This window comes from Salvelinus alpinus, chromosome 25 (genome assembly GCF_045679555.1).
Source record: "Salvelinus alpinus chromosome 25, SLU_Salpinus.1, whole genome shotgun sequence".
NCBI classification, from domain to species: domain Eukaryota; kingdom Metazoa; phylum Chordata; class Actinopteri; order Salmoniformes; family Salmonidae; genus Salvelinus; species Salvelinus alpinus.
The window spans coordinates 141,316-164,513 of NC_092110.1; the positions used below are offsets into that span (position 1 = coordinate 141,316).

At 40.1% G+C, this 23,198-nt stretch overlaps 1 protein-coding gene across 1 annotated transcript; it reads left to right on the forward strand.

The window, feature by feature from the left end:
• Positions 1-1,158: 1,158 nt before the first annotated feature.
• On the forward strand, positions 1,159-6,901 carry LOC139553134 (large ribosomal subunit protein bL33m-like). The gene is made up of 4 exons (XM_071365089.1): positions 1,159-1,415; positions 1,778-1,796; positions 2,315-2,421; positions 5,932-6,901. Exons 1-4 carry the CDS (start codon positions 1,394-1,396, stop codon positions 5,979-5,981), a joined length of 198 nt encoding a protein of 65 aa, XP_071221190.1. The 5' UTR covers positions 1,159-1,393; the 3' UTR covers positions 5,982-6,901.
• The last annotated feature ends 16,297 nt before the right edge of the window (positions 6,902-23,198 follow it).

Genomic DNA, 23,198 nt, shown 5'->3' on the forward strand with positions numbered 1-23,198 from the left:
GCTCACTAACAGGGATGTAAACAAATGTGTGCACAAAATTTGAGAGAAACAAGCTTTTTTTGCACATGGAACATTTCTGAGATATTTTATTTCAGCTCATGAGTCATGGGTCCAACATGTTACATGTTGCTTTCATATTTTTGTTCAGTGTATTTACCCATTTAATAACCAGACCTTCAGACAAACTTGCTATGCTCAATTCTTGATGCACTACCAAACGTGCTGTTATATGTTGCCTTCACACCCACAAGCGCGCCACTCTGAGTGGCCGAAGCGGCACGTGATAAGTTACCGATGTACAGTCTAAATGCCTGGTAACGTTTGTGGTGAACCGCCATAATACCATAATGCCATAGAAGAAGAAGCAACCCGGGAGTTGTGCTTTGGTATTTCAATGTGACTTACTTACCCTAAGATAGCTAGCTGATGACTCCAGGACGATGGCGGAATCGGAGATGGCGGAGATGGAGCTTGAATGTGATGGCTGTGTAAATAAAGATGAATAGACTTTTGTCCAAAAGAATGGATAAAAAAGTAAAATTGATGTGGGAAAGGAAATGTTTAGTATTGGTATTACCCCATTGTATTTGGTACGAGGTTGTTATCTGGGAGTATTGGAGCCCGATTTGAGCCCATGGAGAGTATCCGAAATGGTGAAGAAAGTCCGTGAAAATGATAAGGATAGGTCTTGTATTGATTTTGTGTGTTTCTGCTGATCAGAAGGAATGTTTGTTGGGCCTCATTCGAGTTGATGATTATACTGTGTCGTGTTTTGAGCTATGGAACAGGGCACCTGTCAAAGGAGTCATTTCTGGAGTGTCAGAAGATGTTGACATTGAAATGTTAAAGAACATTTCTGGAGTATGCGGAGGCAGTAAAAACAGTAGAAAGAGCAGAAGGTCTGATGGTAGTGAATAACAGGGGAGCTATACAGCAACATGCACCGAGGCCTGTGTCACCAGCACAATCCAGACAAGTGAAGAAAGTGACTTTGTCGCTTTAATAGCAATGCTGGTAAAAAAGAAAAGTTTTTAAAAAGTCAAGAAAGATTGACATCATTGTTTCTGTAGTTGAGACATTTCTGGGTTAAATTTTTTTTTACATCTGAGGAGCTACATTGATTACTGACTCATGCAGTCCCACCCTCTCAGGCCCTAGAGCCTAAACAGAGGATTTGAGGTTTTGAATGACTGAAGGAGCTGGAATATGGAAATAATATTAATCTTCATTTTCTCTTTCCCATAGTGGAATTACTTTTCTTTAGGGAATTGTTTTCCTCAACATCCAGTTGGTGGCGACAATACACATTTTGGTGTAGTTCGCCATCAAACCCAAAGAAAAAGAAGAAGAAGCTATCTATTTGTTCTAGCTAATAACGTTACTGTATTCAAAAATGTTCCTCACTGCTGTAAACCGTGAGTATGTTTGAATACGTTGCTGTATATTGTCGTTTTTCCACTTGTATGGCAAATATTGTATTGTTTGGCTGGCTCTATGCATATTTGGTTGGTAGATTTACCTGTGATTCACTATCTTTAGCGTTGAAGCCAGCGTGTCATGTTAACGTTACCTTTCTAGTTTCAGTAGTAAACTAGCTAGCGACCATACTTGAAAAAAAGATGTCGTGTTGACTAGCGTTAGATTGCTCAATCAGAAGCTACGTTAATTAGCTATCAATGGCAAGTGTTACGTTAACTAGCTAGCTAAAGCTAACATAAACGGGCATAATGATCTTGCCCATCTGATTTCACTGTCCTCTGTTTTCCATGCACACAAGTGGCCAAGGCCAAGTCAAAGTAAGTGCTTTCTTTCCTTCTCCACCTCATTATTTGTACATAGACCCGCTATTTATTACTATATCCATGGACCATGTATTGTACTGTGTATGCTACTTCATAGCCAGCAGATCGGAAACCGCATGCTTACAACTGCACTAACGTTAGCATTGTTGTGTAGATTAGGACACCGTGGAGCCGGCGCGAGATATTGCTCTGAAAAAGTACCTCAATCCAGGGATGAGAAATGCATTGTGCTCCGAATTGTTCCATTATCCCAACTGTTACACCGAGAAGATTGAACGACTACTACTTAGCAAGCGGGTCTGATCTGCTGGCTAACTACTCCCTAGTAAAATGTTAATACCGTACAGATTGGATTTTAGGTTATAATCTTTCTCTGAAGTGTGTTTACTGTGATATTATCCTCAATCTGCTCTATTATAAAAGTGACCCAGAGGAATACCAATGTTCATGTAGTATATTCCATAATTCTTTGTGGGCTATCACACAAAGGAACCATTGTATCTGTGTTACAGGACTGTCCTAGTGCAAATGGTGAGTGCTGCAGGGACAGGTTATTGTTTCAACACCAAGAGGAACCGACTACGGGAGAAACTGGTGCTGCGAAAAAATGATCCCCTGGGTAAGCTACAAACCATCTCTGACTGAGTATCATTGTATGGGAGCAAACTATGACACTTTTTCTCTCCGGGAGTTAGCACTGATGCCCAGTGGACAACGGCCTCTCACTGTGTCGGAAAATGTTACTTCCGTAGCCATAACCAAGTCCCCCATTGTCACCTTGGCTGCTCTAGTTTGTCACCTCAGTCGATCTACAATAGGCTTGGGTGATTCCCCGTTATACTGTATATTTCGAAATACCAATGCATTTGGTTTACTAGCTAAGTGGCAAGATGTCAAGATCAAGTTTCTTGGTTACTGCAGAGACATTCAAACCCCTCCTAGATCAATATCCCAGTTTTTTATTTTTAATAGCACCCGTTGTGTGCACAGTCGGTAATACCGTATACCTCGGTATGGTACAGAAATGGTATGACTATGAAAATCTGGATACCGCCTAACCCTAATCTACAAACATAGAGCCTATACAATTGTAGTGTTACTCCCCTGAATGGGGGCAAATATGTGAAATGTTTCACACTGACTCAGTGACTGTTCATTCGGTATAATGATGAATTGCAAAAAATCAACTCTTTACATATCACTTTTCTTAAATTACATAATTCACATTTGTATTCCCAGGCATTACTAATCAAGCTCTGCACAAAAAACATCAATGGAGCACACAGATCATATTATCACATTCAGTTATTAGAATGTTACTCATGATTCTATATTAATATCAGTGATGTAATTGTTAAAAAAATGTAAAAGTTGGGTAATGGGTGAACTATAAACTCCATTGGGCGATCGAGATAAGACAAACAACCACTGATATAAATGAAAATGACATTTGTGACTCACCACCTGGATTCGGTTTTGCGTAGAAAAATTTGAATTTCCGTTTTTTACATTGGATAAAATTAGAGTCAGAGCAACAACATGGTATATCATACACTGCATTTGAGGAACAATGGGAAAGTAATTCTGCCTTAAGTTGATCAACTTTTAAACTCACTTTGGAGAAAATTGCCTTAGCAAAACATTCAATCTAGTCTCGTATCTGCTATTAAGGCACATGAAAGTTCACATGTTCAAGAAAGCATTTCTGCCAAAAACTGCATTTTAACGTAGGCCTATAAGGAAGATGGACCATGTGGAGATGTTCATATCTGAAACATATGTTCTTTTTTAAAAGTTTCCAACTTGTTTGAAAAGATTAGTACAGATTTTCTCAGATGGAGTTAGCTGTTTGAAAGAGTGGTGAATGTGGTTTTAAAAAGGCAAATCCGGGGACGCAGACGAAAATAACAAACCACTGTCCCACTCGTTCGCAAAGAGGCAGACACGATAAGAACTCAGTCAGATCAAGAATAAGAGTTCTGAGCTATGATCAACGCTGGGAGTAATATTTAGATGTTGACCTGTAATTTATTTGCTTTGTTTACAAAATGTATTATTTATTCATACACGACTGGTCATTCAAGGGTTTCTCTTTATTTTTACTATTTTCTACATTGTAGAATAATAGTGAAGACATCAAAACTATGAAATAACACATGGAATAATGTAGGAACCAAAAAATTGTTAAACAAATCAAAATATATTTGACTTTCTAATAGCCACCCATGCCTTGATGACAGCTTTGCACACTTGCCATTCTCTCAACCAGCTTCACCTGGAATGCTTTTCCAACAGTCGTGAAGGAGTTCCCACATATGCTGAGCACTTGTTGGCTGCTTTTCCTTTCACTCAGCAGTCTGACTCACCCCAAACCATCTCAGTTTGGTTGGGGTCGGGAGATTGTGGAGGCCAGGTCATCTGATGCAGCAATCCATCACTCTCCTTCTTGGTCAAATAGCCCTTACACAGCCTGGAGTTGTGTTGGTTCATTGTCCTGTTAAAAAACAAATGATATTCCCACTAAGTAAATCAGATGGGATGGCTGTGGTAGCCATGCTGGTTAAGTGTGCCTTGAATTCTAAATAAATCACAGACAGTGTCACCAGCAAAGCACCCCCACACCATAACACCTCCTCCATGGTTTACGGTGGGAACCACACCAGCGGAGATCATCCGTTCACCTACGCCGCATCTCACAAAGACACGGCGGATGGAACCAAAAATCTCCAATTTGGTCTCCAGACCAAAGGGCTAATTTCCATTGATCGTGTTTCTTGGCCCAAGCAAGTCTCTTCTTATTGGGGTCCTTTTAGTTGTGGTTTCTTTGCAGCAGTTCGAACATGAAGGCCTGATTCATGCAGTGTCCTCTGAAGAGTTGATGTTGAGATGTGTCTGTTACTTGAGCTCTGTGAAGCATTTATTTGGGCTGCAATTTATGAGGCTGGTTACTAATGAACTTATCCTCTGCAGCAGAGGTAACTCTGGGTCTTCCATTCCTGTGGCTGTTCTCATGAGAGCCAGTTTCATCATAGTGCTTGATAGATTTTGCCACTGCACTTGAAGAAATGTTCAATGTTCTTGAAATTTTCCGTATTGACTGACCTTCATGTCTTAAAGTAATGATGGTCTGTTGTTTCTCTTTGCTTATTTGAGCTGTTCTTGCCATAATATGGACTTGGTCTGTTCACAAATGGGGCTATCTTCTGTATCCCCCCCACACCTTGTCTCAACACAACTGATTGGCTCAAACGCATTAAGAAGGAAAGAAATCCCACAAATGAACTTTTAATTTAGGCACACCTGTTAATTGAAATGAATTCCAGGTGACTACCTCATGAAGCTGGTTGAGAGAGTGCCAAGAGTGTGCAAAGCTGTCAAGGCAAAGGGTGGCTACTTTGAAGAATCTAAAATAATATAGAATATATACAATATAGAAAATAGTAAAAATAAAAACCCTGGAATGAGTAGGTGTTCTAAAACTTTTGACCAGTAGTGTATGTAGTTACGGCCCTGGTTACTTGCTTCCTCCATACTTGTTTCTTCAATTGTGCTCAAAGCGCATTGAAGCAGAGGATCCAAGGTACTCCCTCGGTCCTCTTCCTCCAATGAGCTGAGAGAAATTGGTGAAACATGTACAGATGAAGCAAGGGTTTGACGCCAAATTTCAGACGTCGCCACGGTGTGGCTTTAACTATGGTCGTGTTCCCCTGCATGAATCGACCAGTGATTGCATGCCATGTCATCGAGTGTGCAGTCAGGCACCAGATAGGATGTGGTTAGCTGATACGTTAAATACTTATCCAGGCTTGTAAAATCTGGCATGTCAGCAACGTCTGAGCAGGGCAACACGACCATAGACTCAGCCATATGACATCATCATACACAAAGAGCCAATATTGGGAGTCTTGTTAGATGCATAATTTTGTTGTTGTTCCTCCTGCTGTATATAATGAGTGATTTAATATTCAGCTCATATCAGGTAACATGTGTTTTCATGGTAATTCACGTCATATACTATGTTGGCCTAGTCATTTGCCCCTGCCTCAAAATTTTAATCTCACAATACTTCCAATTTGTGCCCATAGCTTTTCAGTGTGCATCCACTTACTTCAGATTTTTGTCTTTGCAGTGAACAAGCACGTTCTCTTTCACGAAAAGAAGAAGATTAGGTCGATTTAACCGTGAACGGCAAAGAATTAAGAATCTGCAACATCCTAAGCAGATTTCACTGACAATACTCATTGTATTGTCGAAACTTTGTTGACCATCATTCGTGAGAAGAGCTAAGGAGTTCCTATTGGACTTTTCCAGGACCACATCAGCTCATGGTAAAACATTTGGGATGAACCAAATGGTGGCAAAACCTTAAGCAGTTCTGTTTCCACTCCCATCAATGAGACAGTTATTCCTCAATAAGTAAGAAGTATCTTGTTTCATGTTGTTTTCCACTTGTAAACTTTCTCTACCTTAGGCTAAATCTTATTGATGATCTTTGTTCTGCGAGAGGATCATGTCTGGCATCATCTAAGTCAGGGTTCCAACTGGCGGGCTGAATTTGACCCACGAGGGGTTTTATTTGGCCCCCAAGATTTCTGAGCAAGAAATAATCATCATAAATATTTTTTTATTTTTTTAATATATATAATTCATTGTTGGACAATAGACTGTAAAAACATCAGGAAATCAGCTCCAAGTATTCACAAGCATTATAGAGATTGTATACAAATGTAAGCAAGGTTTGAAATGATTATGTTTTAGTCAAATATTACATTTGGGCTTCTTGCAGTCAATTTGCAATCTACAAATGATTTGTAATTATGTTCCGCCCCCCCGACCATCCACTTATAAAGAAATCGGCCCAAGGCTGAATCTAGTTGAGGATCCCTGATTTAAGGAATAATGGAAACATGAAAGAGACAACTGCTCACTTACTGTGCCCTCAAAGTATTCACACCCCTTGACTTTTTCCACATTTTGTTGTTAAAGCCTAAATAAAAAAGTGAGATTTGGTGTCATTGGCCTACACACAATACACCAGAATGTCATTGTCAATGTGGAAACATGTTTTTAGAAATGTTATTAAAAAGGAAAAGCTGAAATGTCTTGAGTCTAACTATTCAACCACTTTCTTATGGCAAGCCAAAATAAGTTCAGGAGTAAATATTTGCTTAACAAGTCACATAAGCTGTTTCATGGTCTCACTTCGTGTGCAATAATAGTGTTTAACATACATTTTGAATGATTACCTCATCTCTACCCCACACACACAACAGTTACTCTACAATACTAACCTAAATGACAGCGTGAAAAGGAAGCCTGTACAGAATAAAACATGCATCCTGTTTGCAATAAGGCACTAAAGTAAAACTGCAAAAAATGTGGCAAAGAAATTTGTCCTGAATATAAAGCGTTATGTTTTGGGAAAATCCATCATAACACATCACTGAGTACCACTCTTCATATTTTCAAGCATGGTGGTGGCAGCATCATGTTGGTATGCTTGTCATTGGCAAGGAGAATTTTGGGGGGATAAAAAGAAACGGAATGAAGCTAAGCACAGACAAAATCCTAGAGGAAAACCTGGTTAAGTTTACTTTTGACCAAACACTGGGAGATGATAAGTTCACCTTTCAGCAGGACAATAACCGAAAACGCATGGCCAAATATACACTGGAGTTGCTTACCAAGACGACATTGAATGTTCCTGAGTGGCCTAGTTAGTTTTGACTTAAATCTACTTGAAAGACAAGAAGAACTTAAATAGCTGTCTAGCAATGATCAACAACCAACTTCACAGAGCTTGAAGAATTTGAAAAAGAATCATGTTCAAATATTGTACAGTCCAGGTGTGCAAAGTTCTTACAGACCATTCCCAGAAAGACTCAAAGCTGTAATTGCTGCCAAAGGTGATTCTAACATGTATTGACTCAGGGTTTGAATACTTATGTAAATTAAATATTTTCATTTTCAATAGATTTGTAGAAATAAAACATGTTTTCACTTTGTCATTGTGGGGTATTGTGTGTGAGGCGGGGGGTCTATTTAATCAATTTTGAATTCAGGCTGTAACGTGGAATAAGTCAAGGGGTATGCATGTTTTACCCTGAATTATAATAAGCTTCACAACATTACGGTAATTCAGTACACAATTCTTTTTTTGTCTAGAAACATATACAATCAATCAATGGTACAACCTAATCTGGGTTTGGTGTTTAACTTTTTCACAGTATTTCTGACATTTTAAAAAGGAAAATACATTTATTTGTATCCTGATCATAGGTCAGAATAAAAGTTTAATAATTCAAGTTCTCTTTTACCTCTTAAATGTTTTACATTATTATGTCCCATTTGTTGACATTGCCAAAGCTTATGAAAACAATGTTTGAGTGTCAGAAATTGTGGCTACATTTAGTATGAAGCGGAATTTATTAAAAGTATTAATCTTATTCACGTTTCAATGAAATTAGAATATTTAAAAAAGTATTGTATATGATAAATACTGGTATGGCAGATTTAATAAAGGACAATGGTCATTACAAATGTATTTACAGTCGTTATATTAGTTGATACAGTACTTGCGACAGTGTTAGATTGTTATGGTTCAGTGTCCATTTAGTGTGTAAGTTGCTGTCTTCTCTAGAAAATGTCCGCGGGTAGGTCCTTTTTGAGGGATAAGACGCTTGCGTCCCATTTGTCTACACTCACTCATGCCACCTGATTGGCTCTACTGGCCATCCTCCAGTTGCATTGTGGGAAAGTGAGCCATGTAGAATGCCATGGCACAAATCAAGCTGTCTCCATCTCCCTGTGTAGAGATGAAAACGGTCATTAATACTCCAATACCATACTCAGATAGTGAAACACACACACTGAGGGTGTCAACAATTCAATTGGGATGTAGGCTGGAAGGACAAAAAGTACTTCCTGCAGACAACTATGACCTTGCCCTGAGAACTCACTACCCTTTATGACAAGAATGAAACATTAATTCCCTCATTTTTAGAATTTCATGTAAGCAAATAAAGGGCTATATGACCTAATTTATCATGAAACTTGGAAAAACGAATCAAAAGTGGAACTGAGATGAGATGTTATTTAACTGATCAACTGTTTGCAACAGTAGGGGGTGCTATGCCATGTCAATTGTGGCTTTTTGAACAAGGCTCCCCACTGTCAGTCTCAATGTTTTTCATTTCAGAAATCAAGTTTTCAAGATGTAGAACTTTCAAACTACATAAATTATCACCGTAATGATGCATTTTTCATATGATGCAAAACGCATCATTCTGCGACACTTTCTGTATTTTTAAAGTTCTATATCTTGAACTTGATTGCTGACATGCAAAACATTTTGGGACTGTATCAAAAGTCGACAAAACAAATACCAAGCGTTTTTGAGTGGTATTTTCCTTTTAATCATTTTAATTTTCAACTTCAATGGATGAAGCCTATTACTCACCCTTTATACATTTACATTTACATTTAAGTCATTTAGCAGACGCTCTTATCCAGAGCGACTTACAAATTGGTGCATTCACCTTATGATATCCAGTGGAACAACCACTTTACAATAGTGCATCTAACTCTTTTAAGGGGGGGGGGGGGGGGGGTTAGAAGGATTACTTTATCCTATCCTAGGTATTCCTTAAAGAGGTGGGGTTTCAGGTGTCTCCGGAAGGTGGTGATTGACTCCGCTGACCTGGCGTCGTGAGGGAGTTTGTTCCACCATTGGGGTTTATGGCAAACAAATGTATTATCACTAATTGTCCTGTCCTATCCTATCCAGTGTGAGATTCCAATTTGTTATAAACAATTAAAGATAAGACATGAGACAGATACTAACTGAACATTATGCAATCAGTATGAAGAATATTTAACCTACATTGAAAAATGGTTATTACCGTACCAAAAATATGTCGGTATCATGCATATAATATGCCAGAATAATCAAATAGACTAGAATTTCCCCCCCCCCCCCAACATATTTAGCTGTCTTTTGACAGGGTCAACTTGGCAGAATTATACCATATACCAAAATGGTATATGCTCGTAGAGTGTGCGAGACAATATAAGAATGATAGAAATAAAGTATTTTTTTAAATATTAATGTTCACTTTTCCACTGTTATTAGCATAAATTAAGCAAAGCATTATCAACATTTAAGAGCAAATGTTTTTTGTTTTTTTTAAATGATACCTACCTAAACTTGATCTGTGAAAACGAAATATAATTATCAGAGGCTTTAATGCAAATGCGATTAAAAACAAAAATACAAACACTAAATATATGGATAAAATAGAAACCTTTAAAAAAAATTTAACTTTCAGGACATTTCAAGGACTACATTTCAGATATTTGTTTTTACACAAAATAAACAGTTTATAGTATAAAACAAGATACACATTTTTACAGTATTAATGAATTACACATTTTTGCTCAATAATAAGCCAGTAGGTTACAATCATAAGAATACAACCATTTAATAATTTCCCAATCGAAATGTACTAGTACTTCCCATTGCAAAAACATTTTACGTTTAGCACAAAAAGTAAACGGTGACCTAAAGTTTAAATGCAACAATGTTTCACACACAAGTTATTTTCAAAGAGATGTCTAACACCAAGCGAGCTGCAATAAACACAGTTCTACTAGATGATGAAAATTTTAAACTTCTTGTTGAAAGTTATTCTTGAAAAGGGAGAAGCTAACAAATTAGTAACAACATCCCTTTCGATAACACCTGCTGCAGCCACTGCAAACTAGCCGACAACAAAAGCTAGCTTGCTAGACCGTGGGAAAACTACTGCTCGGTATTGCGCATTGACCTGTTGGCCTTCAAGAAGCCAGTTTCAATACGTTTTTGTAAAAACGGCCCACCCATTAACTCAATGTGATTGGTTAATTCCACTGTCACTCCAAAGTGTTGCCCTAATAGAGTTGAAGCGCTGAGGCCTTTTATCTAGCTTTTGATGGCCAAGCCAATGGCTGACTTAGCTAGCTAGATTTCTCCCAATAGATTCTTCAGTTAACCCTTTCCAACAAAAACTGAAGAGATTAAATCAGAACATCATTGAAAATAATTTTGTTTTATAAATCCTTAGCCCTTCTCTAAAGGCGTAGAAGGCCCATTCTTCCTCATTGTGTTTGGGTTAGTAATAATTTGTAAGGTTTGCTCTATTTTCCCTCAGCATATATGAACACAGAAATACTGGACATGGTGATTTGACAAAATTACAATGCTGGTCTTGAAAATTACAATCCTGGTCTCAACCCCCCCCCACCCTCTGGTCTTGACTCTGACTTTATTTGCTCCGGTCTTCGTCTTGAAACGGTCTCGCTTTAGGTGGTCTCAAACAACAATAGGCAAGGTTGTAGAAAACAACCTTGGTGTATTAATTGGTGACAAGGAGGACCAATTCAATGTCTACAAAAGTCCAAGGGCCAAATCCTTGACATCAATTCATGTTTTTTTGCAAACATCCAAGTTCAGCGTGCAGATCCCAAATTAGAATTTGGCCCTAAATGACAAATGTGTTAAGTCCTTTAGGACATCCCTCCTGTCCCAGTTTTCTGCCATCCAGACAGTTACAGCTAACACTCCTCTGGGATTGCTTATGGGTTGGTCATGGGTTTATTATTTCTTTCTCTGCTATTGACAGGCTTGGGCTTGGAGGAGGGATTGGGTGAGATGAGGGAGTTAGATCGCTGATGGGAAAACGCATGGTGGAATGTGGCAACGCGCTCAGATTTAACCACAGATGGCCCCCGCCAATGGTTCTCACAGGCCTGGCCGATTACTCACCATTCTGGCTCATTGCACTCATCCACGAACTCCTCTACCCCTCCCCCGAGAATCCACCCCACCTCATCCCCCATGCAAAACTCTCATCAGCCAAGAGGCAAGACTAGAGTCAAAGGTGACCAATGGTGAATTACAGGGCTTGCTGAGAGACTGGAAAAAAGTGAGTATAGGTGGAGAAAAATCTAACAAAGCTGGTACATTTCCATTTTTACCAATGTACAGTACCAGTCAAAAGTTTGGACAGCTACTCATTCCAGGATTTTTCTTTATTTTCTACGTTGTAGAACACAACTGATTGGCTCAAGCACATTAACAAGGAAATGCATTCTAGAAATTAACTTTTATCAAGGCACACCTGTTAATTGAAATTAATTCCAGGTGACTACCTCATGAAACTGGATGAGAGAATGCCAAGAGTGTGCAAAGCTGTCATCAAGGCAAAGGGTGGCTACTTTGAAGAATCTCAGACGCAATGTGGTTCCATATGTGTGTTATCATAGTGTTGATGTCCACTTATTCTACAATGTAGAACATTGTAAAAAAAAAAATCCGAAAAATCCTGGAATGAGTAGGTGTGTCAACTTTTTACTGGTACTGTATGTTTATGTCTCCTGTCTGGTTTTTGAATTGGGTTGTGGAAATGCATGGTCCCACTTTGGCACTGGCAAGTTTCCAGTTCACAGTTCTGGTTAGAAAATGACTACATCCTGTCCACACCCAAACTCAAGGAGGTTGGCACCCATACTTGAAGTGACAGAATAGTGAGAAAAAAGATGGTCCCACATTCAAGTTGCCAGAACAGTCGCAATAATTTGCAAATATTAAACAAACTCCATTCAAATTGTGATTACCCCCCTCGTAAAGAGTGGAACTGCATAACAACTGGTAACAAAGTCTTCTGATCCTCTCTGTTCACCATGCTCCAGTGCGCCCAATGCCGAGTCACTGTCCTCTCGTCTTGTGTTAAACAATGCCTCGCTCCCTGAGACTGGCATGTGACAGCGTCGGATCCCCGCGTGACGCTCACTGGAGCTGACAACCACTGCTCCCCTCAGCCCCGCTGCGTCTGCCCCTAACACACTTTGGTGAAGGTTAGATTGGGAAGCCTGTCAGTCAAACAACAGAAGCGGTAGCCGCGGATGAGCGCTGATGCTCTCCACGGTTAACTCCATCCGCTACGCCGCAACCTCTGCTGGTTCTCTGCTTTGTTAGAGACTGGAGTCATAGAAGTTTGAGTTAAGGTGGCAGCGTGCGCAATCAATCTAACATCAGCATAACAAACTGGTCTACGAGTATAAATGCATGTTGTAGCTGGTCTTCCCTTTTTTCTTAATTGTCTTTAGTCTACTCAATCAAATCTCACTTTGAGATCAAAACAGGTCTGCAAATCCAAATTCCTTGTTGGCCAACTTCATCGGTCTTGTCTTCCTTTCAAAACTGACCCCTGCCCTAACCTTTATCTAATTAAGTGATACAAGGAACCTGACATGGTGCCTGGGGGTCTATTTTTGACGCTTGACACGCTGCAAGTCCCGCTTCTCTCATTGTTTTTAAGGAGTATATACCCACGTGGGTGATTGAAAGATGAACTGAGGTCCACACTCCATTCCAGTTGGTGGTGGTAATGCACCTTAAAGTTGATTGACAACCGCCATATAAAGTGCAAAGAAGACTGAAGGAGGAGAGATTACTAGAAACTAACTAGGTTTACCCTTTTATCTGTAGATTAATTGTCGGAGTAGAGGACCTTGTGCATTTTAGGTAAAATAACAACCCAATGTTTATATCCCAGGAAATGTGTTGTGGATCAGTGGATGATGAAAGAACTGGGGCAGCAACAGTGAGAAGCTTGAGTGTTATGCTGCTTTGAACTTAGCACTGACTGGAAAGGAGACTGGTACAATAATAATACAATATAAATGTGTATTTTTGGGTAACACTTTTTAATTTTTTTCTATTCTCCCATATTCAAACCTGGTCATAAATCTTTAAGAAAGCATGCTTTCTCTAATTTTCCAGAAGCTCTGTGACATGCTTCTAATGATGTCCCATGTGTTTGTGATCCCACTTCTGACACCAATATCAAAAGAGTAGCCTCTTTTTGGAAATGTGAACACTCAAAGTCCCCCGATTTCACTACTAATAATGTAATACAGCACTTCTACAATACTACTGTGTATTATAAGAGTCATAGCAAAAAGTAGCTTGAAAAATGATTACATCCAAGTGAATAGAGTGGGGTTTCCGAATGCGCAGAAGAGTAGGCTGGTGACGCTGGGTAACACACTGAAGTGAACCGCTGAGAAACACCAAGTGACTCACTGTATTGATACTACAAGATCATGACTTCAGACCCAGCCTCCTTTTTCAGTTTGCCAACTCAGTATTACATAGACACCACCAAATACACACAGAGCAAACTTACTAATGGTGAAAACAATGACAAGTACAGCACTACTACCGTGTTCATCTCAGCGAAAGAAATTCCAATGAACAAAACCAAAGAATATTTTTGAAGAGGCAATCACCTGACAGGCCTAACAATGCATGGATAAAAAGAAAATAAAGGGCTGTCTAGCCATTCGGACAACAATCATTTTTTTCCCTCTTTGCCAGTAAAATAAAAGGGTTTACTGGAAGAGGGATTAGGGCATCCAAAAGAGTTAAACACTCCAGAATGTATTGGGCCATCAAAGAGTAGTGGGGGCAAGCACCACCAAAAACCTGACCACAGCCTGTGCTGTGTTGTGTTCTGCTGACTGGTGCAGGGCTGAGAGGTGAGTCACAGGGAGATGGGAGGAGGGTTTGGGGGAAGGACGCTAAACCAGGTTCCCCTCAGTGCTATGGTTAATTTCATATGCACCACCAGGGAATGGGGGAGTTGCTGTGTTTGCGTGTTGTGCTAGGGACAGTAAAGGATTATTTCATTAAAGACACGTCGAGGCAGATTGCAGTACGAATAGTTTAACATTGATGGTACAGTAAAGGCTAACTTATGGAGGCTGTGCACATGCAGTCGGGACACTCCAGCAAATGTATTATCTATGCATAGTCACTTTACTTACATGTACAGTACCAGTCAAAAGTTTGGACACGCCAACTCATTCAAGGGTTTTTCTTTATTTTTACTCTACATTGTAGAATAATGGTGAAAACAAACTATTAAATTACACATATGGAATCATGTAGTAACCAACAAAAAAGTTTAAAAAATCAAAATATATTTTATGCTTGAGGTTCTTCAAAGTAGCCACCCTTTGCCTTGATGACAGCTTTGCACACTCTTGGCATTCTCTTAACCAGCTTCACCTGGAATGCTTTTCCAACAGTCTTGAAGGAATTCCCACATATACTGAGCACTTGTTGGCTGCTTTTCCTTCACTCAGCAGTCCGACTCAGTGATCCACCATGAGAGGGCACTCAAATACTTGAAACACAGGGACACCAATCTCCGACTTGGCGCAACAAGTCGGATATACCAGGTAGCAGAAGGCATTGAAATAAATTATATGGTGAGCTTTGTGATTAAGTTACTTAAGACCACTCTGGAACTGCCATTGAAAATTGTCAAAGACTCCAGCCACCCTAGTCATAGACTGATATCTCTGCTACCGCGCGGCAAGCGGTACCGAAGTGCCAAGTCTAGGTCCAAGAGGCTTCTAAACTGCTTCTACCCCCAAGCCATAAGACTCCTGAACATCTAGTCAAATGGCTATGCAGACTATTTGCATTGCCTCCCCCCCTCCACACCACTGCTACTCACAGTTGTCATCTATGCGTAGTCACTTTAATAACTCTATCTACATGTACGTACTACCTCAACTAACCAGTGCCCCCACACATTGACTCTGTGTCGGTACCCCCCTGTATATAGTCTCGCTATTGTTATTTTACTGCTGCTCCTTAATTACTTTTGTCTCTTATTCTTATCTGTATTTTTTTTAACTGCATTGTTGGTTAGGGGCTCGTAAGTAATTATTTCACTAAGGTCTACCTACACCTGTTGTATTCGACGCATGTGACTAATAAGATTTGATATGAATTGGACATTTCAAATTGAGACGGTGCACTGGGCACTGGTTAAGAGGCCGAGAGATCCAGGAGCACCGGCGAGGTCCATTTATAGTGCGGTTTCTGGACTTTACTGTTAAAGAAACTATCCTACACCTGTCCTGGGAACAAAGTTAAGTTACATTTCAAGAGAAAATTATCTACTTTGACCACGATTACCCCCAAGACCTACAGAAGAAAAGGATGCGAGTCCGAGAAGCTAAAATGGAAAAAATCCAAGCGAAGTGCCCATACCCACCACAACTGAGGATGACACTATACTCTGGCGTGAAGAACTTCAACACTTTGAGGGATGCGAGCCCAACCCTGAGGGCCCTGGGCATCACGTACAGATATAAGAAATAGACAGTCTTGAGAGAGACTGATGGCAGGTGCAAGAAGGACGACGCAGGAGGAGGGACAGAATGGCGCTGTCGGACACAGATCTGAAGGCATTCACCAAGGAAGACGTTTGAGAGTTATGTGCCACATTACAATGATTTTGCACTAGGTAATGAACATATTGACTTTGATGTAGCCCGCTTTATTTAGTTTTATAATTGGATGAGTTTGTCGACAGATGGTATACATGTTATCCGCTTTAAAATCAACGTTTTAGACTTGCTAAGTTCATTGGGTCAGGTGAGGGGTGGGCGTCAATTTTTATTTTGTGCATTTGTATACTCAACCGGGTTTGGACAGCAACTTCCAAAGATGAGGATTTTACAAATTTGGATTGTTGCATCAACACTGAGTGTGTTTACCCCAGAGAGACCGGGAAGTCACAGCTCTCTGTCCATATGTCAATAGGGGTTGGTTTATTTTAGGTAATCAACATAACTGGTCACTTCAAATAAAACATTTTTGGGGGGGAGACGACACTGATTTTGTTTGTTTGGTTATGTTCTGTGTGTTCCATGTTCCTTTGTCCTTGACCATCATTTTGAGCCTAGGAGTGAGTTTCTGCACTTCTCAAACATCCAACATAATTAAAAAAAATGATAATTCTATGATGAGAGGGAGGAGTTATGTATCAATGCAAAACAACAGATTAAACATGACTCATTTGAATTGTATTAGTTATAATACAAATGGGATAAACCATCCTATAAAGAGGAAAAAATTGCTTAACCAACTTTAAGAAAATGCATTGTTTAGTAGCACTGGTCCAAGAGACACATTTGGCAGAGAATGAACATGAAACGTTAAAAAGAGAATGGGTAGATTAGCTTAATAATTCATCTTTTCAAGGTGGGAAAAAGAGGTTGCAGTTTTGTTTAATAGATTGTTGTGCTTTGCCAAGGATAAAGTGTTGCGGGATGATCAGGGTAGATATGTGATGGTAGTGGGGTCAATAGGGGGTACAGCAATTACTATTCTGAGTCTGTATGCACCAAATGAAGACAACCCAGAGTTATTTTAAAGATATCCCAACCGTAATCGCAGACAATGCAAAAGGGATGGTTATTGTTGGCGGGGACTTTAATTGCATACAGACTTACAAGCTTGACCGACTTCCTGCTGTGCAAAGTTCACATTCTAAAAAAAATCTAAATCCCTGGCTGCCATGATAAATGAACTGGGGCTTATTGATACTTGGTGTTTTTAAGCATCCCAGAATGAAGGACTTCAGTTTTTATCAAAGGTTCATGGCATCTACTTCAGAATAGACTTCTTTTGTATCTCCAAGCAGTATTTACATAAACTAGTGGAATGCACTACCTATAAAACTACACTATATATACAAAAGTATGTGGACATCCCTTCAACTGAGTGGATAGGCTATTTCAGCCACATCCGTTGCTGACAGGTGTATAAAATTGAGCACACGGCCATGCAATCTCCATAGATAAACATTGGCAGTTGAATGGCCTTAATGAAGTGGTCAGTGACTTTCAACGTGGCACCGTCATAGGATGCCACTTTTCCAACAGGTGAGTTTGTAAAATTTCTGCAGTGTTAGAGCTGCCCCGGTCAACTGTAAGTGCTGTTATTATGAAGTGGAAACGTCTAGGAGCAACAACGGCTCAGCCACGAAGTGGTAGGCCACACAAGCTCACAGCACGGGACCATTGAGTGCTGAAGCGCATGGCACATGAAAAGCGTCTGTTCTTGGTTGCAACACTCACTACCGAGTTCCAAACTGCCTCTGGAAGAAACGTCAACACATTAACAGTCTCAGATCACCTAACAGATGCCAGGAGAACTCTACCAGCTGGAATGCATAGTGCCAACTGTAAAGTTTGGTGGAGGAGTAATAATGGTCTGGGGCTGTTTTTCATGGTTAGGGCTATGCCCCTTAGTTCCAGTGAAGGGAAATCTTATCGCTACAGCAGACAATGACATTCCAGAAGATTCTTTGCTTCCAACTTTGTGGTAACAGTTTGGGGAAGGACCTTTCCTGTTTCCGCATGACAATGCCTCTGTGCACAAAGCGAGATCCATACAGTAATGGTTTGTTGAGATCGGTGTGGAAGAACTTGACTGGCCTGCACAGAGCCCTGACTGCAAGCCAGGCCTAATCGCCGAACATCAGTGCCCGACCTCATTAATGCTTTTGTGGCTGAATGGAAGCAATGTTCCAACACCTTCCCATAAGAGTGGAGGCTTTTAGAGCAGCAAAGGGGGGACCATTTCCATATTAATACCATGATTTTGGAATGAGATGTTCGACGAGCAGGTGTCCACATACTTTTGGTCATGTAGGGTATATCAGACCACAGTCCAATATGTCTCAAGATAAATCTAGGAATGGAGAAGCACTTTACATATCAGAGGCTTAATGTCTCTATATTGACAGACCTTATTGTAAAGCAATAGTTACAATTGAATGATGACTACTACAATGATGATGTATCATCCATTTTTTGGGAAGAAGCAAAGGCAGCATTAAGAGGGAAGCAGCATATTGAAAAACAGCAGGGTTAGGAGGATTCATCAGAACAAAAAATATAACCCTTTTGTCTAACTTGTATCTCACTAAATGATCAGAGGAAGAGGGGGCCGAAATGACGCGGCCAGTTACAGAGAACGAGATTGAGGAAGCCATTAATGGATTGAAAAATAATAAATCACCAGGGACAGATGGGTACCCATAAGACCTTCATTGAGGATATTACCCCAGTTCTGTGCAGAGTATATAACTATGCATTGTCAAAGGGAGACCCACCCAAAACGTGGTCGGAGGCAATCATAACAGTAATCTATAAGAAAGGTAAAGATCCTTCCCAGTGTAGCTCATTTAGGCTTATTCGTCTCCTCCCCACAGACCATAAATTGTTAGGCACGATAATTCAAAAACATATAGGGAAACTGATTAACCCAGATCAGACAGGTTTTATACCTGACAGACAAATTACTAAGAATATTAGGAGAATTATACAGTATAAAGGTTACAGATGACCACATCTGAAAACATGTGGGATGTTCAAGGAAAATGAATGAACTAAAAATGAAAGTGGTGGTGGAAGATGAATCATGGGAAAGAGTTTGTGAAAGTAGTCACAGATGCACTAGTAGCCAGTGTGGATCGTGTTTGACTGGAAAGTGAAGATGAGATACTTTAGAACACCTTTCTTGATTTTTTTATTTTATTTATTTCACCTTTATTTAACCAGGTAGGCAAATTGAGAACACGTTCTCATTTACAATTGCGACCTGGCCAAGATAAAGCAAAGCAGTTCGACACATACAACAACATATAGTTACACATGGAGTAAAACAAACATACAGTCAATAATACAGTGAAAAATAAGTCTATATACAATGTGAGCAAGTGAGGTGAGATAAGGGAGGTGAAGGCAAACAAAATATATAAAATATATATATAAATAAAAATATAAAAAAGGCCATGGTGGCGAAGTAAATACAATATAGCAAGTAAAAAAAACACTGGAATGGTTGGTTTGCAGTGGAAGAAAGTGTAAAGTAGAGATAGAAATAATGGGGTGCAAAGGAGCAAAATAAATAAATAAATACAGTAGGTAAAGAGGTAGTTGTTTGGGCTAAATTATAGATGGGCTATGTACAGGTGCAGTAATCTATGAGCTGCTCTGACAGCTGGTGCTTAAAGCTAGTGAGGGAGATAAGTGTTTCCAGTTTCAGAGATTTTTGTAGTTCGTTCCAGTCATTGGCAGCAGAGAACTGGAAGGAGAGGCGGCCAAAGGAAGAATTGGTTTTGGGGGTGACCAGAGAGATATACCTGCTGGAGCGCGTGCTACAGGTAGGTGCTGCTATGGTGACCAGCGAGCTGAGATAAGGGGGGACTTTACCTAGCAGGGTCTTGTAGATGACCTGGAGCCAGTGGGTTTGGCGACGAGTATGAAGCGAGGGCCAGCCAACGAGAGTGTACAGGTCGCAGTGGTGGGTAGTATATGGGGCTTTGGTGACATTGATATTGAAATGTTTTTTATGTTTCTTTACTTCAGCACTATGTTGGAGGGGCTGTGGACAAATAGGAGACCACACAACTTCTCGGACTGTCCAAAGTTACAGGGGTACTGGAAGAACATTCAAAAAGAAGTGAAGACAATCCTAGACATTTGAGTTACCACTGGAACCAATATACATTTTATTGGGGTTAATACCTTGCAACCTGGAAGAAAATAACCAATGCTGCGTTTGAATACCCATAATAACATACTGTACACTACATACTTATATATATACTACATACTATTAGTACATTTTAGTGTACTGTAAACTTAACGGTATCCTTTCAGTTGAGCGTACTAGCGCTTCGCCTGTTTACCGGAAGTTGATGCTGTTGCAACCTCTTGCTAGCTTGTTAGGATAGCAAAATACTAGCTAGACGTGTTACGACTTCGGATGTGTTGTAAATTAAATCTGGAGTGCCAGAGTGTGCTCTGGGCGTAAATTCAGAGCATTTCGCTCTCGGAGTGTTCAAGGCGCACACTGGACGCTTTGGCTGAGGAGTAGGGTTGATCCGAGTGTTGGTAACTGTGCTGCTGGCAACAATGTAATTCTGCTATTTTACCGAAGTTTACTGACACCAGCGATATTCGTTGAGCGTTGGTAAATTCATCAGTTATTCTGCGCTGAGAGTGCTCTGAAATCGGAGTAGATAAGTTAAGAATGACGTGAATAATCAAGTCAATAAACGTTGGGCAGCATATACTAAATATACTGGCAAGTTCGATGTATTAGTAGCCATTTAATGTTAGGTAGCTAGCTAACATACCTGGTACATACTGCTGTAATGATATGCTATGCGGTTCGTAAAGATAGCGTAGCTAACGTAACTTAACTTATTTGAAAAGTCATTACTTTATTACCTTGCTCAACATTTTCTTAACATTTATCCTGATTAGTTAAAGCAACAAATTTGTATCCGCTCTCGTTGGACTTCTGATGCATATTTTCCGCGATTTTCTTCAAATCTGAAAACGTGAAGCCACGCCTATTTTCTGAAGAATTGCATTATGGGCCATAAAAGCACAGAAATAGTGTACACTGCTTGTATACTTCGTATTTTGGCGAATATAGTACGACATCCGGGAACTTTTGGAATAGAGATATGTGGGGGTTTGTGGAATAATTATCTTAATTTTAATGACAGGGAAGTAAAGTCCTGTAATTATTAGTATTTTTATTTATTTTTGTCCTTTTTTAGGGATGTTTTTTTTTAAAGAAATTACTACTAAAATGTGTATTCTTGTTTGTTTATTTTTATGGCTCTCTTACTTTTCTCTCCTAAAACAGAGCATGATGCAAAGGATCGTTCACATGGGGTTCTATAATGTACTGTATATTTTTACTTTTTGAACTTGATAAAAAAAGAGGAGAGCATGTTGGCTAGATTTTATGCTCTTAACTTTTTATCCTTGTTTTAGCCTTTTAGTTCATGTCTTGATTTTAACCGTTGTTGTATTTATCTTTTTATTAAAATAAATTATTTTGGGAGAAGATGTTTTCCTTACTTCTCGAAGCCTTTTTATGTTTAAGAGGTAATGGCCAACTTTGTCACAGGTGACCATCCCACCACACGCCCACCATTCATTCTGGACAGCGCTGTGGGTGATGGAGATAATGATGTGCTTTATAAACTTTTTTGTAATGTGAACAGAAGTGACAATCTGCAATATTAAAGCTGATCTGAATGCCAAGCGTCACATCTGGAGGAAACCTAGCACCATCCCTTTGGTGAAGCATGGTGGAGGCAGCATCATGCTGTGGGTATGTTTTTCAATGGCAGGGACTGGGAGACTAGTCAGGATCGATGGAAAGATGAATGGAGCAAAGTACAGAGAGATCCTTGATGAAAACCTGCTCCAGACCTCAGACTGGGGGCAAGGTTCACCTTCCAACAGGACAACAACCCTAAGCACACAGTCAAGACAACGCAGGAGTGGCTTTGGGACACCTTCAGGCTCTGATCAGGCCCTACACCCAAACAAGGGCACTGCGTTCATCCACCTCTGGCCTGCTCGCCTCCCTACCTCTGAGGAAGTACAGTTCCCGCTCAGCCCAGTCAAAACTGTTCGCTGCTCTGGCACCCCAATGGTGGAACAAACTCCCTCACGACGCCAGGTCAGCGGAGTCAATCACCACCTTCCGGAGACACCTGAAACCCCACCTCTTTAAGGAATACCTAGGATAGGATAAAGTAATCCTTCTAACCCCCCCCCCCCCCTTAAAAGAGTTAGATGCACTATTGTAAAGTGGTTGTTCCACTGGATATCATAAGGTGAATGCACCAATTTGTAAGTCGCTCTGGATAAGAGCGTCTGCTAAATGACTTAAATGTAAATGTAAGTCTCTGAATGTCTGTGAAGTGGCCCAGACAGAGCCCGGACTTGAACCGGATCGAAATCTCTCGAGAAACCTGAAAATAGCTGTGCAGCAACACTCCCCTCCAACCTGAGAGAGCTTGAGAGGATCTGCAGAGAAGAATTGGAGAAACTCCCCAAATATAGGTGTGCCAAGCTTGTAGTGTCTTACCCAAGAAAACTCAAGGATGTAATCTCTGCCAAAGATGCTTCAACAAAGTACTGAGTAAAGGGTCTCAATCCTATTATTACCTAAATAACAACGTTGAAACAATATTCTAACATCGGCTGATAAACTGTTAAGTACTTACCGTTCCAAAGAGCCATGGACCTCCGGCCCGAGAGGCAAGAAGGATGAAAAAAACGTAGTTGAATCCCAAAATAATGATAAAGCACGCCACAGCTAACAAGATTAGCATTAGACCTGATAACTCAGACAACAGTTCAAATCAAATTTTATTTTATTAGTCACATGCGCCGAATACAACAGATGTAGACCTTACAGTGAAATGCTTACTTACGAGCCCCTAACCAACAATGCAGTAAAAAAAAAAAATATGAATAAGAATAAGTACTAAAAATAATTAAAGAGCAGCAGTAAAATAACAATAGCAAGACTATATACAGGGGGGTACTGGTACAGAGTCAATGTGCGGTACCCTCTGTAGTGCCTTGTGGTCAGAGGCCAAGCAGTTGCCATACCAGGCAGTGATGCAACCAGTCAGGATGCCCTCGATGGTGCAGCTGTAGAACCTT